At 60.1% G+C, this 24,310-nt stretch overlaps 1 protein-coding gene across 2 annotated transcripts in view; it reads right to left on the bottom strand.

Annotated features, from left to right (window-relative positions):
• Positions 1 to 24,310, bottom strand: part of ADAMTSL4 (ADAMTS like 4) — a 134,210-nt gene that overhangs the window by 79,922 nt on the left and 29,978 nt on the right. For both annotated transcript variants that reach the window (XR_012656852.1, XM_032790120.2), the window contains 11 exons: positions 22,047 to 23,385; positions 20,301 to 20,403; positions 9,287 to 9,423; positions 7,749 to 7,953; positions 5,793 to 5,971; positions 5,355 to 5,460; positions 4,780 to 5,022; positions 4,108 to 4,237; positions 2,668 to 2,872; positions 2,202 to 2,375; positions 1,228 to 1,401 (listed from right to left, as the gene is read on the bottom strand). Coding sequence is in view for 1 of the 2 variants with exons in the window: in XM_032790120.2 (XP_032646011.1) it covers positions 1,228 to 1,401; positions 2,202 to 2,375; positions 2,668 to 2,872; positions 4,108 to 4,237; positions 4,780 to 5,022; positions 5,355 to 5,460; positions 5,793 to 5,971; positions 7,749 to 7,953; positions 9,287 to 9,423; positions 20,301 to 20,403; positions 22,047 to 23,385 (2,995 nt within the window). In the remaining variant the exon portion in view is untranslated. The remainder of the gene's footprint in view (positions 1 to 1,227; positions 1,402 to 2,201; positions 2,376 to 2,667; positions 2,873 to 4,107; positions 4,238 to 4,779; positions 5,023 to 5,354; positions 5,461 to 5,792; positions 5,972 to 7,748; positions 7,954 to 9,286; positions 9,424 to 20,300; positions 20,404 to 22,046; positions 23,386 to 24,310) is intronic.

The following is a 24,310-nucleotide window of genomic DNA, read 5'->3' as shown; positions in this document are numbered from 1 at the left end:
CATCGTCTGCTGATCAATACTGCCCTGATAAAATATGGGTGGCCACGTTGTGAAGCGATAAGATTCCAGCTGTAGGGGGATCTTAACATATGGTCCAAAGGGAGCCCGGCAAACAGGCCTGTCTCAAAGGAACGAGGACTCTGCTTAATTGGCATTTAAGCAGCAGACTCATCAAGCAGGATGGGTAGACACAGAAACCCCAAACAGGTGAAAAGCAGCAGAGAACATCCTTCCACACAGACTCTCTGTCGCCAGAATCTCAGCTGGAACTGTTTTCCAAGAGGAGGGGAGATGCTGTAAAAAGGGGGACAGACACCCCAAGGCTCCCCTCCTCTCTTTTTTTCTCTGCCCATTGATTCTCTGCACCAGAGGGACAAAGAAAGCAGCCGTTGAACTGGGGAAGGGGTCCTGGCCTAAGAAGCTTGTTCAGTAAGATGGCAGAGAGCACATGGTGAATAAACCTTGCCCCGAATTGAACAGAGGTTGTTAAGTTAGGCACCAGCAACGTTTTCTCTTTACTTTTCTTGTAGCCATTTCTGACTGTTATGCCTTATGCTTGTACTGACTTAAAATCTCTCTCCTGGCAGTTAATAAACTTGTTTTATTGGTTTATCTAATCCAGCGTGTCAGAACTGCAGTGTCTGGGAAACTCCATTTGGGGGAACGAGATATGTGCATGTCACTTCTATTAATAAACGGAGGGACTTTTTATTCATTTGTATTGTTAAGCAGAGGGCCGGGCAGGACAGGATGTACATTTCTGGGGGGAAAATCTAGGACTGGGGAGTGCTGGGGTCACCCTGCAGGGTCAAGGTGCATCTGGCAGGCTGCAGCCATAGCTGGGAGTGAATTGCATGCTGGAGGCTGTTTGGGAGCAGTCCAGATTGGAGGCTATAGATGCCAAGCTGTGTAAAGGGCACCCAGTTTAGAGGGCGGTGTGACACAGCTACTCGTTAGGCTGGCCTGTACACTAGGTATGTGTCAAACACACACACACACACCACTGATTGTTATGCATGGGCACACATACACACACATCAACATATATGCACACCCTTGCACACACAGCGCACTGATTGCTCTGCCTGGCACACGCGTGTGCAGCACACATACCCCATGGTGAGTGCAAACCAGCCCAGGAGGCTGCAGAGAAGCGTCCCCAGGCCTGGTCCTGAGAGCAGGGTGCTTTCCCACCCAGCCCGGCCCAGCGCCCGTACCCCTCCTCACCTCACTCCAAGGCCCCGTGTACCACTTGACGGTGCGGTGGCAGGGCCCGCTGTTGCAGGCCCGCATGTCGGCTGGCTTGGTGCCCGCGCAGGTCTCCTCCACCTGCCCGTTGGCGTAGCTGGACAGACAGATCACCGAGCGGCGCTGGATCCCCGTCCCACACTCCACCGAACACTGGGACCGACGGGAGAGAGAGAGGGAGAGAGAGACGCCATCAGGGAACCTGGCCAGGGTCTGAGAGACGGGCACTTCCCAGCGCAGGACTCCTGGGGCCTGGCGCTATCTAGCCTGGGGTGGTTCAGACCCCCACACCCTGGCTCATTACACAGGGATCCACACCGCATTGGCCCCATGGCTCCCTGGGCCAAGCAGAGGCTGGGGTGATGGCCTGTGCTCTCATCCATCCTTCTGCAGATCCTCCCAGCTGCGCTCCCTCCTTGGGACGCTAGAGAGCAGCACTACCCAGCATTGCAGGGAAGCCGCTGTCGGGCTTCTCTAGGCAGGGAGCCACCGGCCAGGGTTGGCACCTAGCCCCTCCTGGCCCCCGACCCCAGAGGAGCAGCAACCCCAGCCTCCTACAGGGAACCCACTGAACTTACCCGGGCCAGGTTGGGGGGGTAGGGGTAGGGTGACCATGGTACCAGCCTTGTTTCTGCAGAGACCTGGGTTCTAAGGGTCTCAGGTCACAAGAGAAACGAGTTTGCTGGGCCTCGCCCTTGTTCCTAGTGGAAGGGCCTCAGCATTGCAAGATCTCTGCAAAGTCTGGCACGCCTGGGCTGTCCCTGCTCCAGGAGCCCAGGGCTGGGCTAGCAGGGGCTATGGGTCAGGATTGAGGGGCACCAGCGGAGCAAGGGGGTAGGGCTGGGTTAGCGGGGGGCTGTGTGTCGGGATTGAGGGGCACCGGTGGAGCTGGGGGGCAGGGCTAGGCTAGCAGGGGCTGTGGCACCGGTAGAGCCGGGGGTGGTATCACCGACCGTGTTGCTCCAGTCACTGTGGAACCAGCTGCGCACACAGGGCCCCATGTCGCAGGCCTCGTTGGCCGGGGGCCGGTGGCTACCGTTGCACTCGCCGTCGCTCAGCACGTCACCATGGTTACTGATGCAGCGGATGTGGCGGGTCCGGTGGCCCAGGCCACACAGAACCGAGCACTGGGGGGAGGGCAGAGCGGGAGATGGTGTCACCATGGAGACTGGTGTCACCACGACAACCTCTTCCTGTAGGGGATGGGAGGGGAATCCCTGCCCCCCAGGGGCTCCCCTCCCTCATGACACCCCCCCAGGCATCCCTCCCTTCACAGCACCGCCCCCCAGGAACTCCAGATCAGGCCCATGGCCCCTCCAGCCCCCATCCTCCCCCCATTCGAGCCCCGCCCACGGAGCCACCCCCGTCCCCCCCATGCCCAGCTCCCGGCGCTAGCCCCGAGCCCCGGCCTGTCCTTACCGCGCTCCAGTTGGTGCGCACCTCCCAGTGGCTGCAGACACGGAGCTGGCAGGGCTGCGTGGGGCTGGGCTTGTCCAGCTGGCCGCAGTGCTGCGGGTGCACCATGGTGCTGCGGTTGGCGTAGGTCTGGCGGCACAGGACCTGGCGGTGCTGGGTGCCCGGCCCACAGGACTTGCTACAGGCCGACCACTCGCCCATGTCCCAGCTGCAGCCGGAGAGAGTCAGGGTCAGCCCGGGCTGGGCACTGGGGCCTTCCGGGCTCCAGGCCCTGCCCTACGGCCGTGGGCACCGGCACCTGGGGGCACCAGCATGAACCACAGTCCTGAGGTGGGGACCCGCACTCACTACAGCCCGGGGGAGGGGGGGACCTGCATTCACTACAGAACGGAGGGTGGGGGGGACCCGCACTCACTACAGTCCGGGGGAGCGGGGGACCTGCATTCACTACAGAACTGGGGTGGGGACCTGCACTCACTACAGCCCGGGGGAGGGCGGGACCTGCATTCACTACAGAACGGGGGGCGGGGGGGACCTGCACTCACTACAACCTGCGGGAGAATCTGCACTCACTATATCCCGGTGGGGTAGAGGGACCCACACTCACTGCAGCCCTGGGGTGGGGACCCGCACTCACTACAGCCCGGGGGTGGGGGAGAACCCGCACTCACTACAAAACTGGAGTGGGGACCTGCACTCACTACAGCCTGGTGGGGGGCGAGGGGGACCTGCATTCACTACAGAACTTAGGGGGCGAAACCCGCAGTCACTACAGCCTAGGGGGAGGTGGGGGACCTGCATTCACTACAGAACTGGGGGGGGAATCTGCACTCACTATATCCCAGTGAGGCGGAGGGACCCACACTCACTGCAGCCCTGGGGGGGAGAACCTGCACTCACTACAGAACTGGGGGGACCTGCACTCACTACAGCCCGGTGTGTGGGGGAGAACCCACTCTCACTACAGAACTGGGGGGGACCTGCACTCACTACAGCCCGGGGTGGGAATCTGCACTCACTATATCCCAGTGGGGCGGGGGGACCCACACTCACTGCAGCCCTGACGGGAGGGGGGTCCACACTCACTAGATCCCTGGCGTGGAGGAACCTGCACTCACTACAGAACTGGGGTGGGGACCCGCACTCACTACAGCCCAGGGAGGGGCGGGGGGGGGACGACCGCACTCACTACACCCCGGGGGAGGAGACCTGCATGGTCACCACAGAACTGGAAGGGGGGATCCCGCACTCACTACAGAACTGTGGGGGGACCCGCACTCACTACATTCCTGGAGGGGGAGACCTGCACTCACTACAGCCCGGGGTAGGGGGTCCCACTCTCACTACAGCCCTGGACTTGCCTTCCCTCCCCAGGGCCCTGTGTCCTTGGCTCCCCCCGGAAGGCGCTGGCCAGGCTGGGGGCAGGTGGACGCAGACACTCACTAGGCCGGGCAGGGCTGGGTGTTGCAGGCTTCGTCCAGCGCGGGCGGTTTGGGGGCACTGGCACATTGCTGCTCCTCAACCTCCCCTTGGGAGTGGCGGGCGGCGCAGCGGAACACGGGCTGCCAGAGCCCTGCAGAGATGGGGGGGAGGGAAAGGGGGTCCCATTTAACACAGGGGTCATAGACACGGCTGAGGGGACCCCAATAACCTGGGGGTCGTAGTCACAGGGGGAAGGAGCAACAGGGAGGAATGGGGCAACAGGGTTGGGGAGCAGGGAGACAAGAAGTGGAGGGAAGGGCAGTGGGATGGGGATCAGGGGGATGGGGCATATGGGGGACAGGAATCAGGGGGATGAGGCGAAGGAGGGGACAGGTAGTGGGGAGGATGGGGGTAGGGGGTGGGTCATGGGGGGACAGGCGTAGGAGGGGACAGGTAGTGGGGAGGATGGGGGTAGGGGGTGGGTCATGGGGGGACGGGCGTAGGAGGGGACAGGAATCAGGGGATGAAGGAGGGGACAGGTAGTGAGGAGGATGGGGGTAGGAGGGGACAGGAATCTGGGGGACGAGGCAAAGGAGGCGAAGGATGGGGATTAGGGACTGGGTCACGGGGGGACAGGGCAGAGGAGGGGACAGGCTGTGGGGAGGGGGCCGGGGGGGCAGGGGGGTCACTCACCTTTCCCGCAGGAGGCAGAGCAGTCGGTGCTCCCCACCCGTTTCCAATAGACATCGTGTGCCTGGGACCGAGGTGGGGCGGGTGGGGGTGGCAGTGGTGGGACGCGGACGTTGCGCTGCAGTGTCCCAGGGGTCCTGCTCGACTGGCTGGCTGGTGCCGGCGCCCGGTGCCAGGTCCCCATGGGGTGATCGTAAGAGGTGGGTGGCACCAGCTGGTCGCTTGGTGATAACATGGTCAGGGCACCTGGAGGGGAGAGCAGAAGGGCACCTTTGATGGGTGATATGGGGGGAATGGCCTCCCAGGGGCAGCGGGGGATGAGCCCCTCAAGGAGTACTAGGGATGTGAAGACCACCTGGGAGGTGATGGGGGGAGGCCTCTGGGGCTGATGAGGGGAAGAGCCCCGAGAGGTGATGGGCCCCCCTGGAGGGTGATGGGAGGTGAAGGGTCCCCAGGGAATGATGGGGGAAGGGCTCCCCACAGGGTGATGGGGAGAAGGGCCCCCAGGGGGGTGATGGGGGAAGAGCCCCTGGGGTGGGAGTAAAAGGCCCCCCGGAAGGTGATAGGAGGTTCCTTACTGACGCCCTGCCGGTGGCTGGGAGGGTCACGGGCGGGGCTGTCTGGTCTGGCCCCCGCCAGGAAGAAGCGGTAGGCAACGCCGGGGTTGTCCTGCTGGAAGATCATCTGGGGGAGACGACAGAGAGCGGCTCGAGCAGGGCGCCTGGGAGGGTGAGGGGCGGGGGGCACCTGCCATTCAACAGGCCACCCAGCCAGCCTCCAAGTCTCTCCCACCACAGCCAGCAATGGCCTGCCACGCGTGGAGCCAACTGGCTGCTCCTCTGCCAGCCCCCTTCCCTGGGATCCCCCCCCACCCAGGGCCTAGGAACCCCTGCATCCCTGGCTTGCTCCCCACTGGCCAGAATCCCTCCCTGCTCCCCATTCTCTTCTAGGGCACACAGTGCCCCCCTTCTCCAGCCCTCCTGTCCCCCCATGAGCCAGACCCCCTCTGTACTCACATACACATCAATGGGTTCTGTAGTGGGCCCCTCGGCTGTCAGCGACTCTCCGCCCCCGCGGGGCTCCTCGTGGCCCGGTTGGGTGTAGATGAAAACGGTGCCGCCTGCCTCGTAGCGCCCGGGGGGATCCACTGCCCAGTTCCCATTGATGATCGACTTCCCAGAGCGGCTCCTCAAGGCTGCAGCACAGAGTGTGTGTGTGTGTTGGGGAAGGTGAGCATCCTGAGCCTGGGGTGGGCTCCGGGACTTCCCCCGTGCTCACTCGAGACCCCGCTGTGCTCTGCATGGACTGCGGCCCTGAAGCCCATACACCGGGGCACAGGGAGAGCTGCCACGCTGTAGTCCCAGCAACAGCCTGACAAGAAGGGAGAGCCCGGGCAGCTTGCATGGTATAAGGGCAGCTAGTGAAAGGTGCACTCAGTGTGTGTGTGTGCATGTGTGTCCGTTTCTATGTGTGCACATGTCCACGTAGATTTTGCATGCATGTCTCTGTGTTGGTGTACAAGTGTGCCTGTATAGAGCTGCGTGCATGTCTCTGTGTGTCCGTATAAAGAGAGGTGTGTGTGTGTGTGTGTGTGTGTGTGTCAGTGTAGAAGTGTGTGTGTATATGTCTGTGTCAGTTTACATGTGTTTATGTCTATGGCTGTGTGTGTCAGTGTACAGGTGTGTGTGTGTCTGTGTGTGTGTACAGGGGTGTGTGTCAGTGTACGGGGTGTGTGTCTGTGTGTGTCAGTATATAGGGGAGTGTATGTCTGTGTGTGTCACTGTACAGGTGTGTGTGTGTATATATGTGTCTGTGTGTCAGTATACACGTGTATGTGTGCAAATCTGTGTGTCACTGTACAGGACATGTGTGTGTTTCTATGAATCTGTGTGTCTATGTGCCTACATGGATGTATCTGTGTCCGTGTGTGTTTCAGGTTACCCGTGTGTCCATGTGTGTGTGGGCACGGCCTGCATGTGGGTGTATCTGTGAAAACGTGCATGTGTAGGTGCACAAATGTGCACATATCTGTGTACCCGTGTATAAGTGTGCACTTCTCTATGCACACAAGTGTAGGAGCATGACACTGGCTGTCCCAGATCCCATTAGAAAATGGCCTGAGCTGCAAAGTGCCAATCTGGACCCAAACTCCGCTGGGAGTGATGGGCTCTCCCATCACATCAGCTCCTTGCCCCGTGGCTCATGCCCCCCGTTGCCGCCAATGCCTGGCGTGTCAGAGGATACACACTTGCCTAGAGCACAGAGCTGCATGGGAGCGAATTTACCAAACACCTTCCTGACCATGCAGGCAGTCAGCTGAGACCCTGGAGCAGGAGAGCTGCCTGCCCTTATCTCAGCTGGGTGTGAGGTGTCTGGGTGTGTGACGTCTAGATGAGGCATGCCTGCATTAAGATATAGCATGTGAACACAAGGTTTACATGTGCAGCGCGTGCCCAAGGTGTGCATGTGCAAAGTGCACAGGTGATGCAGGAGAGGTACATGCCAGGTGTAGATGTATTAGGCACATGCGTGCAATGCATCTGTGCAGTGTGCTTGTGCAAGGTGTGTGGGCAGCGCATGTGAGCTGGCATGGGCAAGGAGCAAGCCTGCAAAACGTGAATGCCAGGTGTGCATAGATGAGACCCATGCGAGTGTGCAAAGTAGGCAAGCCAGGTGCACATGTACAAGGCATGTGCTTGTGATGCCTGTGTGTGAAGTGTGCAGGCAACATGGAAGCCACATGCTTGTGCAAAATGTGTGAGCAACGGCTGTGCACACATATAAGGCAAACACATTTGTGCGTGTAGCATGCAAGGTGTGGGTATGCAAGATGTGTGAGTCCGGTGTGTGTGTGTATAGCACACATGTGTGCATGCAAGCTTGCACAAGTTCCAGTGCAAGTGCAGAGTCCCCTGGAGTGACGAGGCCCGTCCTCCCCATCCCATCCCACCCCGGCCTGCCCCAGCCCTCACCCAGGTAGTTTGGGCTCTGGGTCATCTCAGTCACGTTGATCCTGGTGGCACCCTGGGGGATCTGGAAGATTTTGTGGTAGCCGATGGGCACGTTGGAGTCGCTGAAGTTGCCCACCACCAGCTTGCAGGTGGAATGGTCGCCCCCACATACCCCGCAGCTGTCCAGCGTCCGGTTGGACCCCAGGATCCCGTCGCAGCCGGGGCTCTGCGGGGCGAAGGCCATAGAGAAACAGGCATGTGGACTAAGATGGGATGGGGCCATGGCAAGACAGCCCCCCGCCCGCCACCTAGATCCACCCCTGCCAGGCCCCTGGCTCCTCTGCCGTGCCCGTGAGCCCTGTGCAGAACAAACCCCACCATGTGTGGCATAGGCACCCCACTGCCCTGGCCATGTTCTAACGGGCCCCTCTCCCTGGGCGAAGCTTGGCCTGGCTGGAGAGAGGGCAGCAAACCCACATCGCACTAGGAGCTGGGCTGAGACCCGACACAGTCACCGCCCGATCCCCTGGCCCGGGAGGACCCCTCCACCTCTCCGAATAGACCCTGGAGCAGCCTGTCATGAGGGGGGGAGTGATGGCACAAATGTGGGTTCCCAGATGAGCCCCTGAGAAACTAACCAAGGCCTGCCTTAAATCAGGGGGCTGCCCCCACTCTCGCCCAGGTCCCAGCCAGACTCCATAAGCCGAAAGATATGTGACCACATCGGCCCCGTTCTTCACACACTGATGCCTCGGCTGGCCACACAGCCCCTCCCCAACACAGGCCCCTCTGCAGCAGTCCCCCGGTTTCCTTCCTGTTACCTAGAGGGACCCCAGAGCATGGGGGGGCTCCCCGACTGCAGCCAGGGGAGCACCCCTGCTCTGCCAAGAGGTGCCGCTGCTCCTTCGGGCAGCCTAACAGCTGGTCCAGTTTTGGGGGGTATGGGGGTTTCCACCTGAGCCAGGCAGGAAGGGGGACCTGCGCTGGGCCAGATGTTAAACTTGGGAGTTAAACGCAGGGTATAAATTACCCCCACACACATACCCATGCAGTCAGTGCTCAAGGTCAGGAAGGGGTTAACGAGGGAGGAGTACATGGCAAAGAGGGACTGGGGGGCTAGGAGAATGGACAGGCCACCAGAGAGCGGCAGGGGGTGGGGGGAAGGGCAGATGGAGCTGAGTTGGTGGGTGAGGGCTGATGGGTGGGGCAGGGCTCTGGCTTCCCCCCCACCAGCGTCCTTCCCCCGGGGGCTGTCCCCTGGCTCCCTCCTTTTGCACCAAGGGGGAAACTGAGGCATGGAGCACGGGCACTACTCTCCTAATGTCACTGAGTTTGTCAGTGGCTGAGCTGGGAACACAACCCAGCAGTCCGGGCTCCCAGCCTGCTGCTCAGACCCAGAGACGTCGCCATGCCCCACTCCAGGCCAGAGTCTACCCTGTTCCCTTCTCCCTTGAACTCCAGCCACAGTCAGAGCCTAAAGCACTGGGTCCTGGGGGGGGAGGTCCCGGGGCACAGAGCTCCCCCCTGCATATAAACGCCTACACCCCCACCTCACTTACCAAGCACTCTCCAGCCACGCAGATGTCGAGGGAGGCGGCCTCGCACGGTGTGCCGTCCTGCACCTTCTCCGTGTGCCGGACGTAGAACCGGAACCCCACTGGGCGGCAGTTCAGCTCGCAGCGCTGGGAGCCCCGCACTGCAACCACATGGAGCCAGGGCTCAGGGCGGCCCTGCCAGGGTGGACCCCCAGGCGGGCAGCAGCAACACCTCAAGCTCCAACCGAGAGCAGGGGGCACCGGGTGCTGGGCAGCCCCAGCGGGAGCCCGGCTCTGCCCCGGAGAGCTCTCAGACCCGCTCATCGCCCCCTTTCCCTGCCATCGTCCCGTGGAAACAGACCCCAGGCGTCCTGGCACCAACCCAGCGCCTGCTCATCCCTAAAATCAGGCTTTCCCGGGGCACAGCTAAAGGGTGGGGTGGGGATCTGACAAGCATTAGGGGGGGTTATTATATCCTGGAGGGGGATTAAGGGGGCTTCTCAGGGGGTCAGATCAAGGCATTCCCCCCCGCCCCAAGCTGGTGGAGCAACATGAGGCTGATGGGGATGGTAAGTTCAGACTAGTGCCCCTGGCGGGTGGCTCACACACCCCAACCCCAGCTCTGGGCATGGGCTCTCTGCCCTCGTGAAAAGCAGCCGCTCAGCTGGGCCTGACCCCAGGGAACTGACCAGCTGAGGGACCAGAGAGACCCCAGGGGCCAGGGGTGTTGCTCTGGGTATCCAGGGGCCGCACTGGGAGCCACCGGGGGCTCGCAGAGAAACCAAAGACATGTCGTTGGCAGCATGAGCCGCCCGGAGCTCAGAGGAGCCCAAGGAGGATGCATGCCCTGCACCCAGCGGGCACAGACAGGGTGAACAGGGTGCTCGCTCTTTGGGACAGGACTGGAAAGAAAACATCATGTCCGGGGGACTGCTGGTGAATTCGGGCGGCAGAAGGGAATTGGCCGCAACCTTGGGGAGATTGCTGGGGGATCATTAATGATGGACCGGGGTTTGGAGCTCCTCTGCCCCCCCTTGCACTGACTCAGAGGGGAGAGCGTTTGCTATGGGCTCCTACCCACCCCACCCCCCGGTTTGTTTCCAAGATCTCCCAGCCACCCGCTAGCCCAGCCCGGCTCTGAGTACTGGGGCCTGGGGGGCCAGGCCTGGGGCGTTTTGGTGTCGCTGCTGAATGTCCAAACCCTCCCAACCCCCTCCCTGGGCTTGGTAATGAAACGGAGTTGGGGGGGCAATCGAAAGCCCACCTTGTCTAATCCTTCCCAAGTGCCCCACCCCCAGGCTGCATGCTGCCCCACGAAGGGTTAATCCCCCCTCTGCCAGCCCCGCCCCGCTCCAGGCCAGGGTGGGATGGTGGAGTAGCCAAGACTTTTTAACATTTTCCAGAGTTTATTTTACTAAGAACAGTCGGCTCCGGGGGTGATTTATCACCAAAGGCACCCCTTCCCCCCATCCACATGGCTCCCTCCCTTGCCCCCCCAGATGTGCAACAATTGGCCTTTCGCTGCCCTATCTCGCCTGGCAGCCCCGGCTGGCAAAGCCTTGGGGCTGATAGCGGGGCAGGGAACAAAGGGCTTTTTGTGCAAGCCCCACTCCCTCCACGTCTAGCAGAAATCCAAATATTGGCTGGGAGCAGAAATAATACAGAGGGGGAGGGGGAAGCTGCTTTCACCCTGTCGCCTCTTGCTTACTCCGGCTTTACCCCAGTGGAGCGCACGTGCCTGCTCCTGATTTCCTCCAGGGTCGCAGGCCAATTACACCCCTACACTCTGTGGCTGGACTTAAATCCCCCTCTCTTGTGGCAGAAAAGCTGGGGAGGGAGCAGCCCAAACCAGTCTCATCTGCCCGGGCCATGCAGGATTCACGGAAGCACCGCTAGATCTTCCAGGCCGCCCTCCTGTATAACCCAGGCCAGAGAAAGCCCCTCCGTTGGCCCCCAAACTTGCATTCGGCTAAAGCCCGGAAGATGTCAAGAGCTGGAGAAGCCCCGTTTCCCCGGGCAGTTCGTTCCGGTGTTATTCACCCTCTCTTGGAATGATCAGTCCCTTAGTTCTGCTTGGGATGGGTCTGGCTTCAACGTCCAGCCTTCGGTTCTTGCCAAGCTTTTCCCTGCAGCATCCCTAGCCCGGTGGGATGATGCGCAGCCAGGACCGGAGGGCATTCCCCCAGGAACGCGAGAACAAGGTGGCTGGGCTATTCGCTAAAAGCCACTCCGTGCATCTCCTGGACATTGACAGCTCTGCCGGGGGGCCGGATGGCAGCCAGCACCCAGCCTGGCTTTGTCACTGGGGTGTGGGGAGAGGAGGAAGGATGGCCCAGTGGTTAGTGCAGTAGCCTCAGACTTAGAAGAGATGGGGTTGATTCCCTGCTCTTTTACCTGTGTCCTGTATTGCATGTTATGCAGGCCCAGCTCCTCCAAGGTCATTGGCTGCCTCACTCCCATTAATAAGCCTTTCCAAGCTTTAGTGGCCCATCTCTACAAGGAGGATAACAGCGTAGCCCTGCCCCACAAGCAGGGTAGGAGGGGTAAATACAGATGAGGAGATGCTCCAGTACTGCAGCGGTAGCAGCCAGAGCAGGTCCTTAAGTAAACAGCGAGCCCAGCTCCTGGAAAGGAAAACCACCCGGCTCCAGTCTCCCGGAGAGGTGTGGGGCAGACGCCTTGGGAAATCAGTTACACCAGGGCCAAGCGGGACGCAAACGGCTGCTTGCTCAGACAAGCTGCGTCTCGCCCTGATGCAGGCGGGCTGGCAAAGACCCGCGTCCTTTGAACACGTCCACGCCACAGTAGATAAGAGAAAAGGCAAAGGGGCCCTTTCGACTTTCCAAATGCCTTTGCTAGAGCCCTTCAAAGAAGGCTAGGAAGGGAACGAGGGGCTTATCTATGTGGAGTTTTTGTCCTCTGGTCTACGCAGGCTCTATGGACATTCCAGCTCTGCATTAAGCCACGGGACTAACCCCTACCTGCAGCCCTCTGAAACCAGCGGGGATAAAGCGGATTGGACCTTGTGTTGCGGCTGCTGTTACTGCTGTATAAAGGTGGGTTAGGCCCCGTGCGCTTCGTCCCATCAATTTAAGATCTGCCAGAAGCTGCACCAGTTAAATGGCTTTTCGTTAAAACTGGTTCAGCTTTTGGGTGCAGATGCCCATCCTATGTCAAACTGTTTCTCCTGGTTTAACTTGCACCTGTACATTTCCCCAGCAGGAGCTGGGCCAGGTTGAAATCAGTGTCAGAGTGTCCCCACCCCACAGGGCACTGGTTTTGCGACAGCTGTACTATCGTGTAGCCCCCCGTTAAAGCACTGCCCCACTCCCCGCTTTGGGTGGAGTTATACTGGTATAGAGATGCTTATACCAGTACAGCGTCTGCCCATAGGGGAAGCAGCTGGGAAACTGGGAATAACCCCCTATCCCCCCCCACACACACACACACACAGCTCTCGGCCAGCCTTGGAGCGCACACACACACACACACAGCTCTCGGCCAGCCTTGGAGTCTGACCTCAGCAGCAGCTTCTGGGCCCATTCTGCAGGGAGTGGGGAAGGGGCAGATTCTGGGGCTCTCTGGGTATCTGAGAGGGAAAATGGAGTGGGGGAGGACCAAAGAGAGAGGGAGAAAACAGGGATGAATAAAGCAGTGGGAACAAAGTGTGAAGATGGAAGAGGGAGGGACGGGGAACAATGCAGGAGAAGACTCCAGCCCAGCCTGGCTGACCGCCCCTCTTTTTCCACCATCATTCTTCGCAGGTCATTAATCACTTGGGGTGACTTTCTGCTCTCCCGTTTCCAACGCAAATGTCCCGTCCATCCAGGCTCTTTTCTTCCCCAGGCCTCTGGGTCTTGGCCGGATTCTCAGCCCCGCTGCTTCCCTCCCCACCCCGCAGATTGCAAGCAGAAAGACCGGGTGGTTTCTGGGTAACCGAACTCACTGAGTCACCAACTCCGCAACATACTCAAAGCCCTGCCCTTTCACATTGGGAGCCAAATGGGTGGTTTACCTGGCAGCGGCTGCACCTTTGCAGGGATGTTCATTTGCACGGTGATGTCTGAAGCCAGAGCCACCCAGCCGCTGGCATGCAGTGACGCTTGGGGGTACGTCTCCCCGGCAGCTGGGGTGCCTGGCTGCAGCACGTGGCCCCTGGGCCTCTCCGCAGGTGCTCAGTCACCCCCCCAGCTGCAGTGTAACAAACTCCTTGCATCGTCTCCTCTCACTGCAGAAGCCAGGCTCCTAAAGGCCCGACACGCCTAAGTCGCTTGGGAAAATGACCCTGCGGCTCCTCAATCATGTTGGCCCCTCTGAATTTCATCCCAGGCCTGAAGTGACCTCAAAAGCAGGCACCAGGCTCCCTGCCCCCAATTCAGTCTCACGGCGCAGCCCCCACCATCCACTACGGCCCGTGATCTTCACAACCCTGGGCAAACAGGGCAGTAAAGAGACTTGGCCCTCGGCTCTTGAGTTCAGTGGGTCTCCATCAGGAGCACGTGTACCCCTGGGGGTACGCAGAGGACTGCCAGGGGCACTCAACTCATCTAGATCAGTATTTCTCAACCTGGGGGCTCGCAAGTGCAGGGCCGGCATTGGGGGTGGCAAGCAGGGCAACTGACCTGAAGCCCCAGCTGCAGGGGACCCCGTAAAGCTGAGTTTCATGCTTCAGCCCTGCCGCCTGGGGCTCTGGCTTCAGACAAGTCTTGCAAATGCAAGACAGGCTCAAGCCTCACACTGAAATGTAACTACAATGTTTATATTCCAGTTGATTTATTTTATCATTATACGGGAAAATGAGAAAGCAATTTTTTTCAGCAATCGTGTGGCTGTGACACTTTCGTATTTTTCAGTCTGATTTTGTAAACAAGGAGTTTTTGAGTGAGGTGAAACCTGGGGTACCCAAGACAAATCAGACTCCTGAAAAGGGGACAGTAGCCTGAAAAGGCTGAGAATCACTGAATGTCACATTCTCCCCCCGCCCCACCCGCCCGATCAGTCTCAAGGCGGTTCCAGGTTGAGCGCCTGGGCTCCTGCCCACAGCACAGCTCCTTTCTTGCAGCCCCATCCCGTCCCCCCCCCCAACCCCCAGCAAAGGTCATCGGCACCTGATTTCCCAGCCCCCACCCCCCTGCGGGACACGGCTTGTTGTTACACTACAGTTCCTGGCACACCTCCCCAGCCTGACAGATCACCACATACTTCGAAGCAAACGTCTGCAGGGCCCCCTGAGATCCCCCACCCCCGGCCTCACTCCCGCCCTGCGCCAGCCTGGGTGATTGAATCCGGCTGTGGAGCTGCGGGAAGAGTCCAGGCCGCTCCGGTTGTAAATTGAGGGCGGGTGCCGACAGGGGGGGCGCGTGGGACAATGCAGGTGGGAGATGGACACGGATGGATGGGGGCGAACGACGGTGTAACGCGCCAGGAGCAAACGCGTGGCATCTTTTACAGTCCAGAGCATGGCGAGCACTGCTAGCGGGTTCACAAACTCTTTAAAGGGACGTGGCCCTATTCTCAGAGACTGCACACTTTGCGATGCCCCTCAGCCCTGCAGTCAAATCAAGAGTTTTACAGCCTCTTTTTCAGTCTGTCTCCTCCTGAGCTATCTGCCTGACCCTCCCTCTCCCCAGGCTGCTGAACACTCAACGCTTTGGAACATGGGGGTGAATAACACTCAAGAGGATGTGGTCTGAGTGCAGCACTGGGGGCTGAGGGGGACAGGGGAGGCCTCACCAAGGATAACACTCTACTACTGCTGCTAACTGACCGTTACTCCTTTAGCTCAAGGTGCAGAGGGCCAGGGCTCAAACCCCGCTGGCAGGGGCAATCGGTGGTTGCCACCATGTTAAGGGAAGATTGATTCTTGAGGCTGGTCCAAGGGGTGAGAGGGAGAGGGGCTGGGAGGCAGCCTTCGGAGGGTCAGCAGGGGGTGTTTGGTATCGTTCGGGGGTCTAATGAGACAGCAGAATTGGCGCCAGGCGGGGGCGGAAACCTCATCAGGTGGGACATTTGGAACTAGATGGGATGAATCAGAATCACCAAGTTGTGACCCTGACCCAGATGGACCCAAACCCACCAAGTTCTGACCCAGATGGACCTGAACCCACCAAGTTCTGATGCCGATGGACCAACTCCACAGGTTCTGACCCTGATCCAGATGGACCCGAACCGAGTTCTGACCTCCCCCAGACTTCAGGGGAAGGGAGGGGTGCTGTGGAGGCAAGGTTGAGCCCAGATCTGCTCTGTCCCCGTCCCCATTGGGTGACCGTGCCTTGCCTTCCAGCCTGGCACCTCTCCTCTCCCTGGCATGCTGTGGGCAACGGGGCCGGTTTAACGCTGGTCAGAGCGCGTCCCAGCAGCTGGACACATGGCATCAACCTGAGGGGCAGGTGGGAGGCCCCGATTCTGCCCCAGATCACGCCACACGACCTGGGCGCCACCCCGCCCCTGGCAGAGCAAGCCATCAGAGATGCTGGTGCCCTCTGGTGCCAGTTTGAGGGGGAGGGGGCATAGCCAGAGCAGGACCCTTTAATAATAATAACCCAGCCAGGGTTTATTTTCCCAACGTGCTGTCTCAGCGGCTGGAGGCCACGGCTCTTCCCCGGCCAACTGGAAAGAACACAGTGTTTGAACAGAAATGCTATTCATGCTTCACGTCCTCGCCCCTCGGCGGGACTCGGCAGCTGAGGGCTGGCTGGGCATGGACGGTAGAAAGGTAGCTGCGTGGGGAGTGCATGTGCGGGGCATGTCCCTGCACATCTGGATGGGAAGGGGAAGGATCTCGCACATCTGGATGGAATGAGGGGAGGGAGTGTGGATCCTGCACATTGGGCTGGGACGGGGGGCAGATCCTGCACATCTGGATGGGATCCACCTAGTTTTAGCCCCTGGAAGGAGCTGAGAGACAGAACAACTCCCTCCTCCCCCAAATCAAAGTGCCTGACTCTGAACCTACAGGGCCAGCTCTGCAACGCAAGATGGGGTGAGGGGGGCACATAGGGTAGAGCACAGGGGGGTGGAGTGGTTGGTCAGCTGAGGGAGACCCGGGCCCCCACCCCACTAAGCCACGCCAGGCAATCTGGGCCCCTGCCCCACTGGGCCACACTGGGAGAGCTGGGCCCCCGCCCCACTGGGCCACGCCAGGCAATCTGGGCCCCTGCGCCACTGGGCCACACCAGGACATCTGGGCCCCTGCCCTACTGGGCCACGACGGGAGATCTGGACCCCTGACCCATGGGGCTGCACCTGCAGATCTGGGCCCCTGACCCATGGGAGATCTGGGCCCCGACCCACAGGGGTGAACCTCTTGCCCACAGGCCCATCACTGGGAGTTGGGGATACGGCAGCACCGGATCCGAACTGCAGTGGCACCAGCAAATCTACTTCTGAAATGATCCCTCAGAGGTGCCGGCAGGGGCGGCTGCCTTTGATCCTGCTATGGAACTGGATTAGCAACGGCCTGTCCTCCGAAAGGCCCCAGCTGCGCTGAGCTAATCACGGCCTCCCGGCTGGTCCAGCCCTGGCCGCGCAGAGCCTTTAACAAGCCACATCCTTGTACTAACTGGGTAAAGCCGCTTAGGGGCCTGCGGCACCAAGCGCGGGGAAAGGGCCGATGCCCGCCGAGAACACTGTTTAATGAACGCTCAGGGCTTCGTTAGCTACTCTGCACTCCCCCACTCACAGGGCTCTGCTGCCTGGCTCTGGGGCGAGCTCAGAGAGCCGTTTGCCCTGGAACTGGCTGCCCCACGCGGGAGTGGCACACCCCATGCCAGAGCCCTGGGGATACAGAGGGGGAGGGCTGGATGCCCGGACTCCTGGGGTTCTATTTCTGGCTTTTTGGAGGGGAGTGTGGCCCCCATGGTTAGAGCACGGGACTGGGCACCAGGATTCCTGGGTTCCATGCCCGTCTCTTTCACTGACCTACTGTGTGATACTGGGCCAGTCGCATCCCCCTGCTCTGTGCCTCAGTTTCCCCACCTGTAAAATAGTCGGTCCCTGCCTCCCATTGTGTAAAGTGCTTTGAAATCCTCGGTGAGACAGGGCCAGAGAAGGACGAAGGGTTATTAAGAGAGATGCTGCTGTCACCTGCTCGGCTAGGTTTAGAAAGGAATCTGATAAACACCCTCTTGGCAGCAGCCTGATGGCTAACGACCCCCACCCCAGTGCCAGACCCACAGTGAGCAAGGCCTGGGGAGGGGGGCAAGCCCCCGGCTGTGGGGTGAAGCCGTGAGATGGGCTCTCCCCATGCCGGGGAAGGCAGAGGGGCTGGCGGCTCAGATTCGCACAGCCCTTGGTTCTGCTGCGCCTGGCACACAACAAACAGTGTAGCGTCAGCTGGTTATAAATCTTCCAGCGCTTAATCAATTTGCTATGCACATCATTAGACCAGGGCCGTTCCGGGGACGTGGCCGGGGGAGGGAAAGTCCAGCAGGGTGGGCAAGGGGGCTCTGGCAGGGGATTGTTTGTAAAGGTGTCCTGCAGGGATGGTGGGTGCCAGCTGGGGGAAAGAAAGAAAGAAAGAAAGATGAATGGAGGAGAGAGATGAGAGAGGAGAAAGAGACAATGAGGGAAAGGAAAGAGAGAAAGAATGACAGAGACAGAAAAGAGAAGGTGAAAGAAAAGAACGAAGAAGAGAGTCGGGGAAGGCAGCCAGCCAGCGGGCCCAAGGCGTGGGGCGCCTGCTGGCACCCAGCGTGAGTTCTGGATTCCTGCTGCCCCTGCCCTGCCTGAGGACCGAGCTGGGCAGAGAGCACTGGCGGGGCGTAGAATAACAGACCGGGCGCGGGGCTGATGCCATTCGACAATTACTGCACAGGCCATCGGCCATGAGAAAGGGGATTATGGCCGAAAAGGCTGGATCTGCCGAACTCGGCAAAAAACACCTGCCAGCCCTCGAGCCATGGATGGGGGGGCTGGGCACAGACAGTGGGGAGGGAAAGGTGGGTGGAGTGGGCACCGCAGCACAGAGATGAGGAGTTGACTCCAACCTCTACTCCCCTCCCCCGCCCCCGCCAGGTTCTACCTTCATCCATCCAATTCGCTTGGTGCTGAAATGTCTCAGCCTGGGGCGCGGTCTCTAGGGACTGTGGGGCACAGAGGGGCTCCTCTCAGGGGCTTTCCTGGGCACTCCTCACCCCCAAATCAGCTGCTGCTAGTGTTTTGAGCGGGAAGCTGGGTGTCAGGACTCCTGAGTTCCATCTCTGGTTCTGGGAGGGGTGTGGGGCCTAGGGGTCGGCATTTCAGAAAGGTTACAGCTGCTGCCTGCCACCCAGAGGCAGTCACTGATTTAACAGAAGATCCCCCAGGGTTCCCAGCAGTCACCGGACGAACCAGTCTGAATGAGATTAGAAGTGACCCCAGTGCCCCGGCTCAGAACCGAGATCAGATCGGAATTGGAACCAAGCCCATAGCGTCCCCAGATCACCCTGCCCGCCTGGATCAGACTCAGCCCCTGGTCCCCTCTGGATGGGAACTGCTCCCTGACACATACACCCTGGATTGGGACCAGCCCTTGACTTCCCCCAGATCAGAACTGGTGCCTGGTACCCCCAGATTAGAACCGCCCCCAGACCCTCTCTGGATCAGAATCATCTCCAACTCAGAGTCAAGTGTTTTCCAAACTTTGACACTGTGCTCGTACGGATTATTATTTAATTCCCATCCAGCCCGGCTGGAGCTGCCCCCCAAGACCTGAGAGGTGTCATGGTCCTGCCCTCCCCCCCACCGGCCCGTGCTCCCTCTCCCACACCCCTGCTGAGGACACAAGCGAAAGGAAGTGAGCAAGCGAGTCAGGGGCTGAGGCAGGAAATGAGAATGTCCCAGCGCCCTGCTGGGACCCCAGCCCCCGGCATGGGGAACCCTCCACCCCCTTCCTCAGTACAACGGCCTCCCTGGAGAGAAGTTTTCCAGCTAATTGGCTTCCAAAGTGCCCTGGACGTGGTGATTTAAGAGACAAAAAGCCCTTTCCCTGCAGACATGTTCACAGCCAGTTCCCTGCAGACATGTTCACAGCCAGCAAGGCACACGCAGTCCGTGCTCGCATGAAACACACATGCAGATCCACGCAGTACGTGCAAGGAGCCGTGGACACAGCCAGGGACACACACACAAAGCATATGTGTAGATCCGTCCAGGCATCACCTTTGCCCCACCTGTTCACATGCCGCACACGCAATCCCTTCCACACACACTAGCCCCCGAACTGCTGCCATGCTCAAGGACATGCATAAGCCCGCCCCCTGTCCAAACCCCAAGCCTGGGTTACGCTCCCGAGCAGCTTCGAAACGAGCGCTGAGAACTAACCAGCTCATCAGAGAGCAACCCAGGTGGTGGGAAAGGCTCCACAAGGAGACCCCGCACACACCCTGCTCAGCCGGGGGAGCGGGCCAGTGTGCTTCCATCACCAGTGAAACGAGTTTGCCGGGCTCAGCCGAGCGACACCAAACAGCTCCCTGACCCACTCCCTTGGCTGGGAGACGCGGGCACAAGGGTCTCTGTTGACGCCCATCAGTGTGGGTCACCCTGGAGCCGACAGGACAGACACGCCCTGGCCCAGCTGGGGCCCATCCATCACTGTGTGACTACACAAGCCCGACAGCTGCAGGGAATGTGTCCTCCAGGTGCAGAGACCAAATCCAGCTGCCAGGAACGAGGCGGGGTGGGAGCAGTGCCTGCACCGTGGGGGAACAAGGGAAGGGAAAGGACCCAGAGAGCGAGAGGGGCCACGGCCAACAGCCCCCGAGATAAAACCCTGAGCACAGGGCCCTTCTGCAGTGCCACACTCAGCCCTGGGGGAGGGAGCTGAGAGGCCCCAGCTGCAGTCCAGGGTCTCAGGTCGACAGCCATCGGAGAGCAAGGACCTTTCACCCTGCGACTCTACAGCCCGAGCAATCAACACGTGGAGGGTGTGGGCCAGCCCACCAGAGACGCAGGCATCTCCTGGGAACCCAAGCCATGGCAGAGCAGAGAGTCCACTGGGCTCCCCCCTCCCTGTAACCATGGGAACACCGAATCCCAGTCCTGGCTCCCAGTCCCTTACCGTCCGTGAAGGGCTCCCACTGGTAGAGGCGGCCCATGAACTCCTGGGTGTTGAAGGCAGCGCACTGCACGGTTCGGGCGTCGGGCTGGTCGGCTGGGCATGGCTGGAAGGGAAAGGAGGCTGGGATGCAGCTGAATATGGCACTAGGAGACGCCAAGCAGGTCTCCACACTGCTACCCATCGTGGGGGCAAGTGTTGCTATCTCAGTGCCCATCACCAGCGTGAGATACAAATACCCTGGGATCTGAAATGCAGCTGTCCCTGCGGTGGGGCATGGCAGGTCTTTACCAGCCACACGGCAATGCTGCACAGAGATCACTTGTGCACTGCTGAAATGAGGTGGGCGTGGGAGGGCAGCACCTGGTTAAGAGCCATGTAGCAACGCTGTAACAGAGGTTGCTTACCCAGTGCCAAAATGCAGCCACCTTGGGGTGGGCCATGGCAGCTGTTCATCAGGGATTGCTCATGCGACGCTCATGATCCTTTCTTTCTCCTCCCTGGCATCCATCCTCCCTTCTTCTCCCAACCCATTCCTTCCACTCTCTGCCCATCTCCTTTCCCCCTTATTGCTTAGCCACCTCCCCACCCCACAATCTTTCAATGGAAGGGATCAATCCCTTGAGTCAGCAAAGCCCTCGAGGCCCCAGCTGGGGGGAAAGATGCTATGGGCTGTGAATGCACTTTCTTTGCCTTCCTTGGGCACCTTCCCTGTGAAGATCTGCAGGTGTTTTAAAAATGTTCCTGGAGTTGCAGTTGGTGAGGCAGGAGAGGGCTGTCCCGTTATGGGGGGAAACTGAGGCAAAGGGAAGGGACACTACTAGCCTGGGGTCAAGAAAGAACCAGTGAAACAGAACCCAGGACTCCTGCTCTAATCATCAAACCACACTCCCTGCTCAACCCCCTTCCCTGCTCTAACCACTGAAATGCACCTCCCTCACAGAGCAAACCCAGACATCCTGGCTCCCTCCCCTTAACTGCATGACCTCAAGTCACCAGTCAATGGAGCCCCTAAATAACTTCTTCCCAACAGCCCCTGTAACTCTCCCAGCATGCTCTGGGCCCTGTCCTGCGCCCCAGCCCCGCATGGCTATTTACAGGAGCAAGCTCCCGCCAGCCAATGGGGGAGGTTTGGCTGGCGTTGTATAAATGAGTTGGACGGGTGATTTATAAGCCCTGCGCTCTCAGAGCATGGTGGCTGGGCTTGCCTGGATCCGGCTGGGCCTGACATTTGTATATTTTTTCACTGTTTATTAAACCAAAAAAAAAAGAAAGGACAAATTGGCAGAAAAAACCCCATTAGCAACCGAATCGCTTGTCATCTGCCTTTCCAGCTCAGACGCTCTCAGCCTCGCCAGCGGACACTTCCCTAGATGGACTCAAATCCTTTTACTGTTAAATGGACGCAGGCCTCACAAGATAGTTTGGTCCCGCTGGCTGAAGTGGAGGAGGAGGGAGTCAGGACTCCTAGGTTCTTTTCCCGATGGGCTGGGTGACCTTGGGCAAGTCATTTTCCCTCTCGCCTGTAAGATGGGGTGGCTAATACTGTAATAAAGTGGGTGAGGGTGTGTACCCAGCACTGCCCTCTCCTGGAGGAAAGCAGAGCTGATCATGTGTGTGTCTTACGCCTTATACTGCTAGTGGAGAACGGAGAGTCTCCTGTAGCGGGTTTGAAGCATGGGGCTCTAAGTTCTAGTCTCACCAGGGGGAGGCATCCGGCGCTCCTGTAGGGAAAGCAGAAGCCCTTACCTCCTGCCTGCAAGCTTTGAACTGCTTGCTGTCCCCCTCGCAGTGGAAGGTCTCTGTGCCGGGGTGGTAGAGATTCCACTGGGGCACCTCGGGGCCTGGGTGCAGGCCGAGCCTGGGCCTTTGCCCCCTGGCCTGGAACTGGACGGGGCTGCTGCGGTGGAGAAGCCAGATGTCCGGTTCTGCCAGCCAGTGAGGTGAGGGCTGTTCCACGAAGAGGCTCTGGGAGGCCCGGGTGCCGTAGCCGCCCGGGCGGTACTCGTTCTGTCTCTGAGCACGGGGCCTGGCCAGCTGGTGGGGATGGGAGCGCGTGGGGGGGTCGGCAGGGCCTGCTCCCTCTGGCTGGGTCAGGTGCGTGGCCTCAGGCCTGGGCTTTGGTGCTCCTGTGGCCCGATGGTGGGAATGTGAATGGGGGTGGCTGAGTTCTGGTGGCTCCTTGCGGCCACCCCCTGCCCCACGTCCCTTGGGCACCAGCTGTGTCTCCAGGGCGGAGCTGTGGTTCTTCAGCACCTTGTGCGTGAGGCGCAGCTCCCCCCGTGGCCGAGGAGCGCGGCTGCTGCTTGGGGCCCTCTCTCCCACGGGCATCCCAGGGCGAGAAGGCTGCTGGGTGCCCCCTGTGCCATCCCCGGGCCCTTCTCCATCCCCTCTCTTGAGGGGTGCCGGTGCTCCTGCCCTTGGGCGCGACTCCTGCGAACCCGTCTCCTCCAGAGCCATTGGCTCTCCCCTGCCGGGCCCTACAGTGCCTGCCAGAGCCCAGCCAACAAACAGGGATGGCTGCTCCGTGGGAGAGGGGCCCGGCTGGGGAGTGCCCTCCGCGGTGTGATGCCGGGCCCCTTGTGGCTCTGGGGGTGCTGCTGCTGGCTCCCAATTCTCTCCAGGACTCGCCTTGTCCTCCAAAGAGCCTGTGTGGGGCTTGGCTGTGGCTTTGGCCTTCAGTGGCCCAGCACTGCCCTGCTCGGCCGTGTGGGGCTGGCGGTGTGGAGCGGGCCCATCGCCCCCACTTCTGGGCCTCGCCCTATGCCCTGCCAGCTCTGACCTGTTCTCTGCCAGCGCTCCAGCCTGGAGCCGGCGCTGCACGGAGTCCTCTGCCGACACGGCCTTCCTCTGCTTGTGCTGCAGATGGTGCTCGCCCTTGGCCGGCAGCTCCTTCTCCCGGCTGGGGGCTTCCTTGGCCTTGCGCTTGGGAGTCTTGGTGGGCGGCAGTGTCTGGTCGCTCGAGGGCCCTGGGTGTCTCTTGAACCGTGGCGTGCCCCCCTCTGCCACCTCCTTGTGTAGAGGCAGTGCAAAGGGCACCTTCCCGTAGCCATATTTCCCCGGTTTGATCGACTCTCGAATTCGAGACCTGCAACGAGGGGCGGGGGGGGGGACGTGTTGTTACAGGCCCTGCATAAACAGAGCAAAGGGGGAGCCAGAGACCTGTGTGCGCCTACTGGGTGACTTCAGAATGGCACACCTTGTGTCATGAGCCCTGCACACAGCTCAGGGGCTTCTTCCATAGTTTAGCAAGGGTGGGGCTAGGCTTCTGGAGTGGGAGGATCTGCGCTCTCTCCCTGCTGTTGCCATGGGGCATTCCAGGTGCCGTCACCGTGCAGCGGTGTGTGGCCTTGATTTTGTGACACTGTGCGGGAGCTGTGGGTCACACACAACACTGCTTCCTAGCTAGTATGCGCCGAGAGAGCAAGCTTGGCCCTGTGGAGAGCCCCTAGGAAGCATGGGAGGAAGGACAGTACAGTGGTTAGAGCTACGACCTGGGGCTAAGACAATCCAGGTTCAGTTCCTACTTCTACCTTTAAACCCCTGCGTGACCTTGGGCCAGTCCCTTAGTCCTTCCGTGCCTCAGTTTCCCCATCTGCCCAATGCAGCTAACAGCCCTGCCTCGTGAAGGGGCTGAGAGGCAAAGTGCATTCAAGGTGCCCCAACAGCATGGTGATGAGGCCAGGTAGCTCACGAAGATCATCTGACTCCTTTTCAGTTTCTGAGTGGATTTAGCCCTGGGGGCCATTGCCAGATGGGCAGCCCTGAGCGTCCCAGGACAACGACAGTGACGGGGCCCACACCGCACCGTGGAGACATGGGAGGTTTGGTCTCCATGCCCAGATCCAAGGTATTTTGGCGCCTACGGAAGTTAGGATCCGAGCCTGCCAGTTGGGAGGGGAGCTTCAGAGTAGAGGCCAGGGCAGTAGGAACGGTGCTGGGACCCCTGCACACCCGTCACCTGATCCAATACCCCGAGCCAGCCAGTTCCCTCTCTCCTGCCTCCCACCCCG

The sequence above is a fragment of the Chelonoidis abingdonii genome, chromosome 11 (assembly GCF_003597395.2).
Source record: "Chelonoidis abingdonii isolate Lonesome George chromosome 11, CheloAbing_2.0, whole genome shotgun sequence".
Taxonomy (NCBI): Eukaryota; Metazoa; Chordata; order Testudines; family Testudinidae; genus Chelonoidis; species Chelonoidis abingdonii.
Note: the sequence above shows the minus strand (reverse complement) of the source record. Positions and strands in the feature narration are given on the sequence as shown.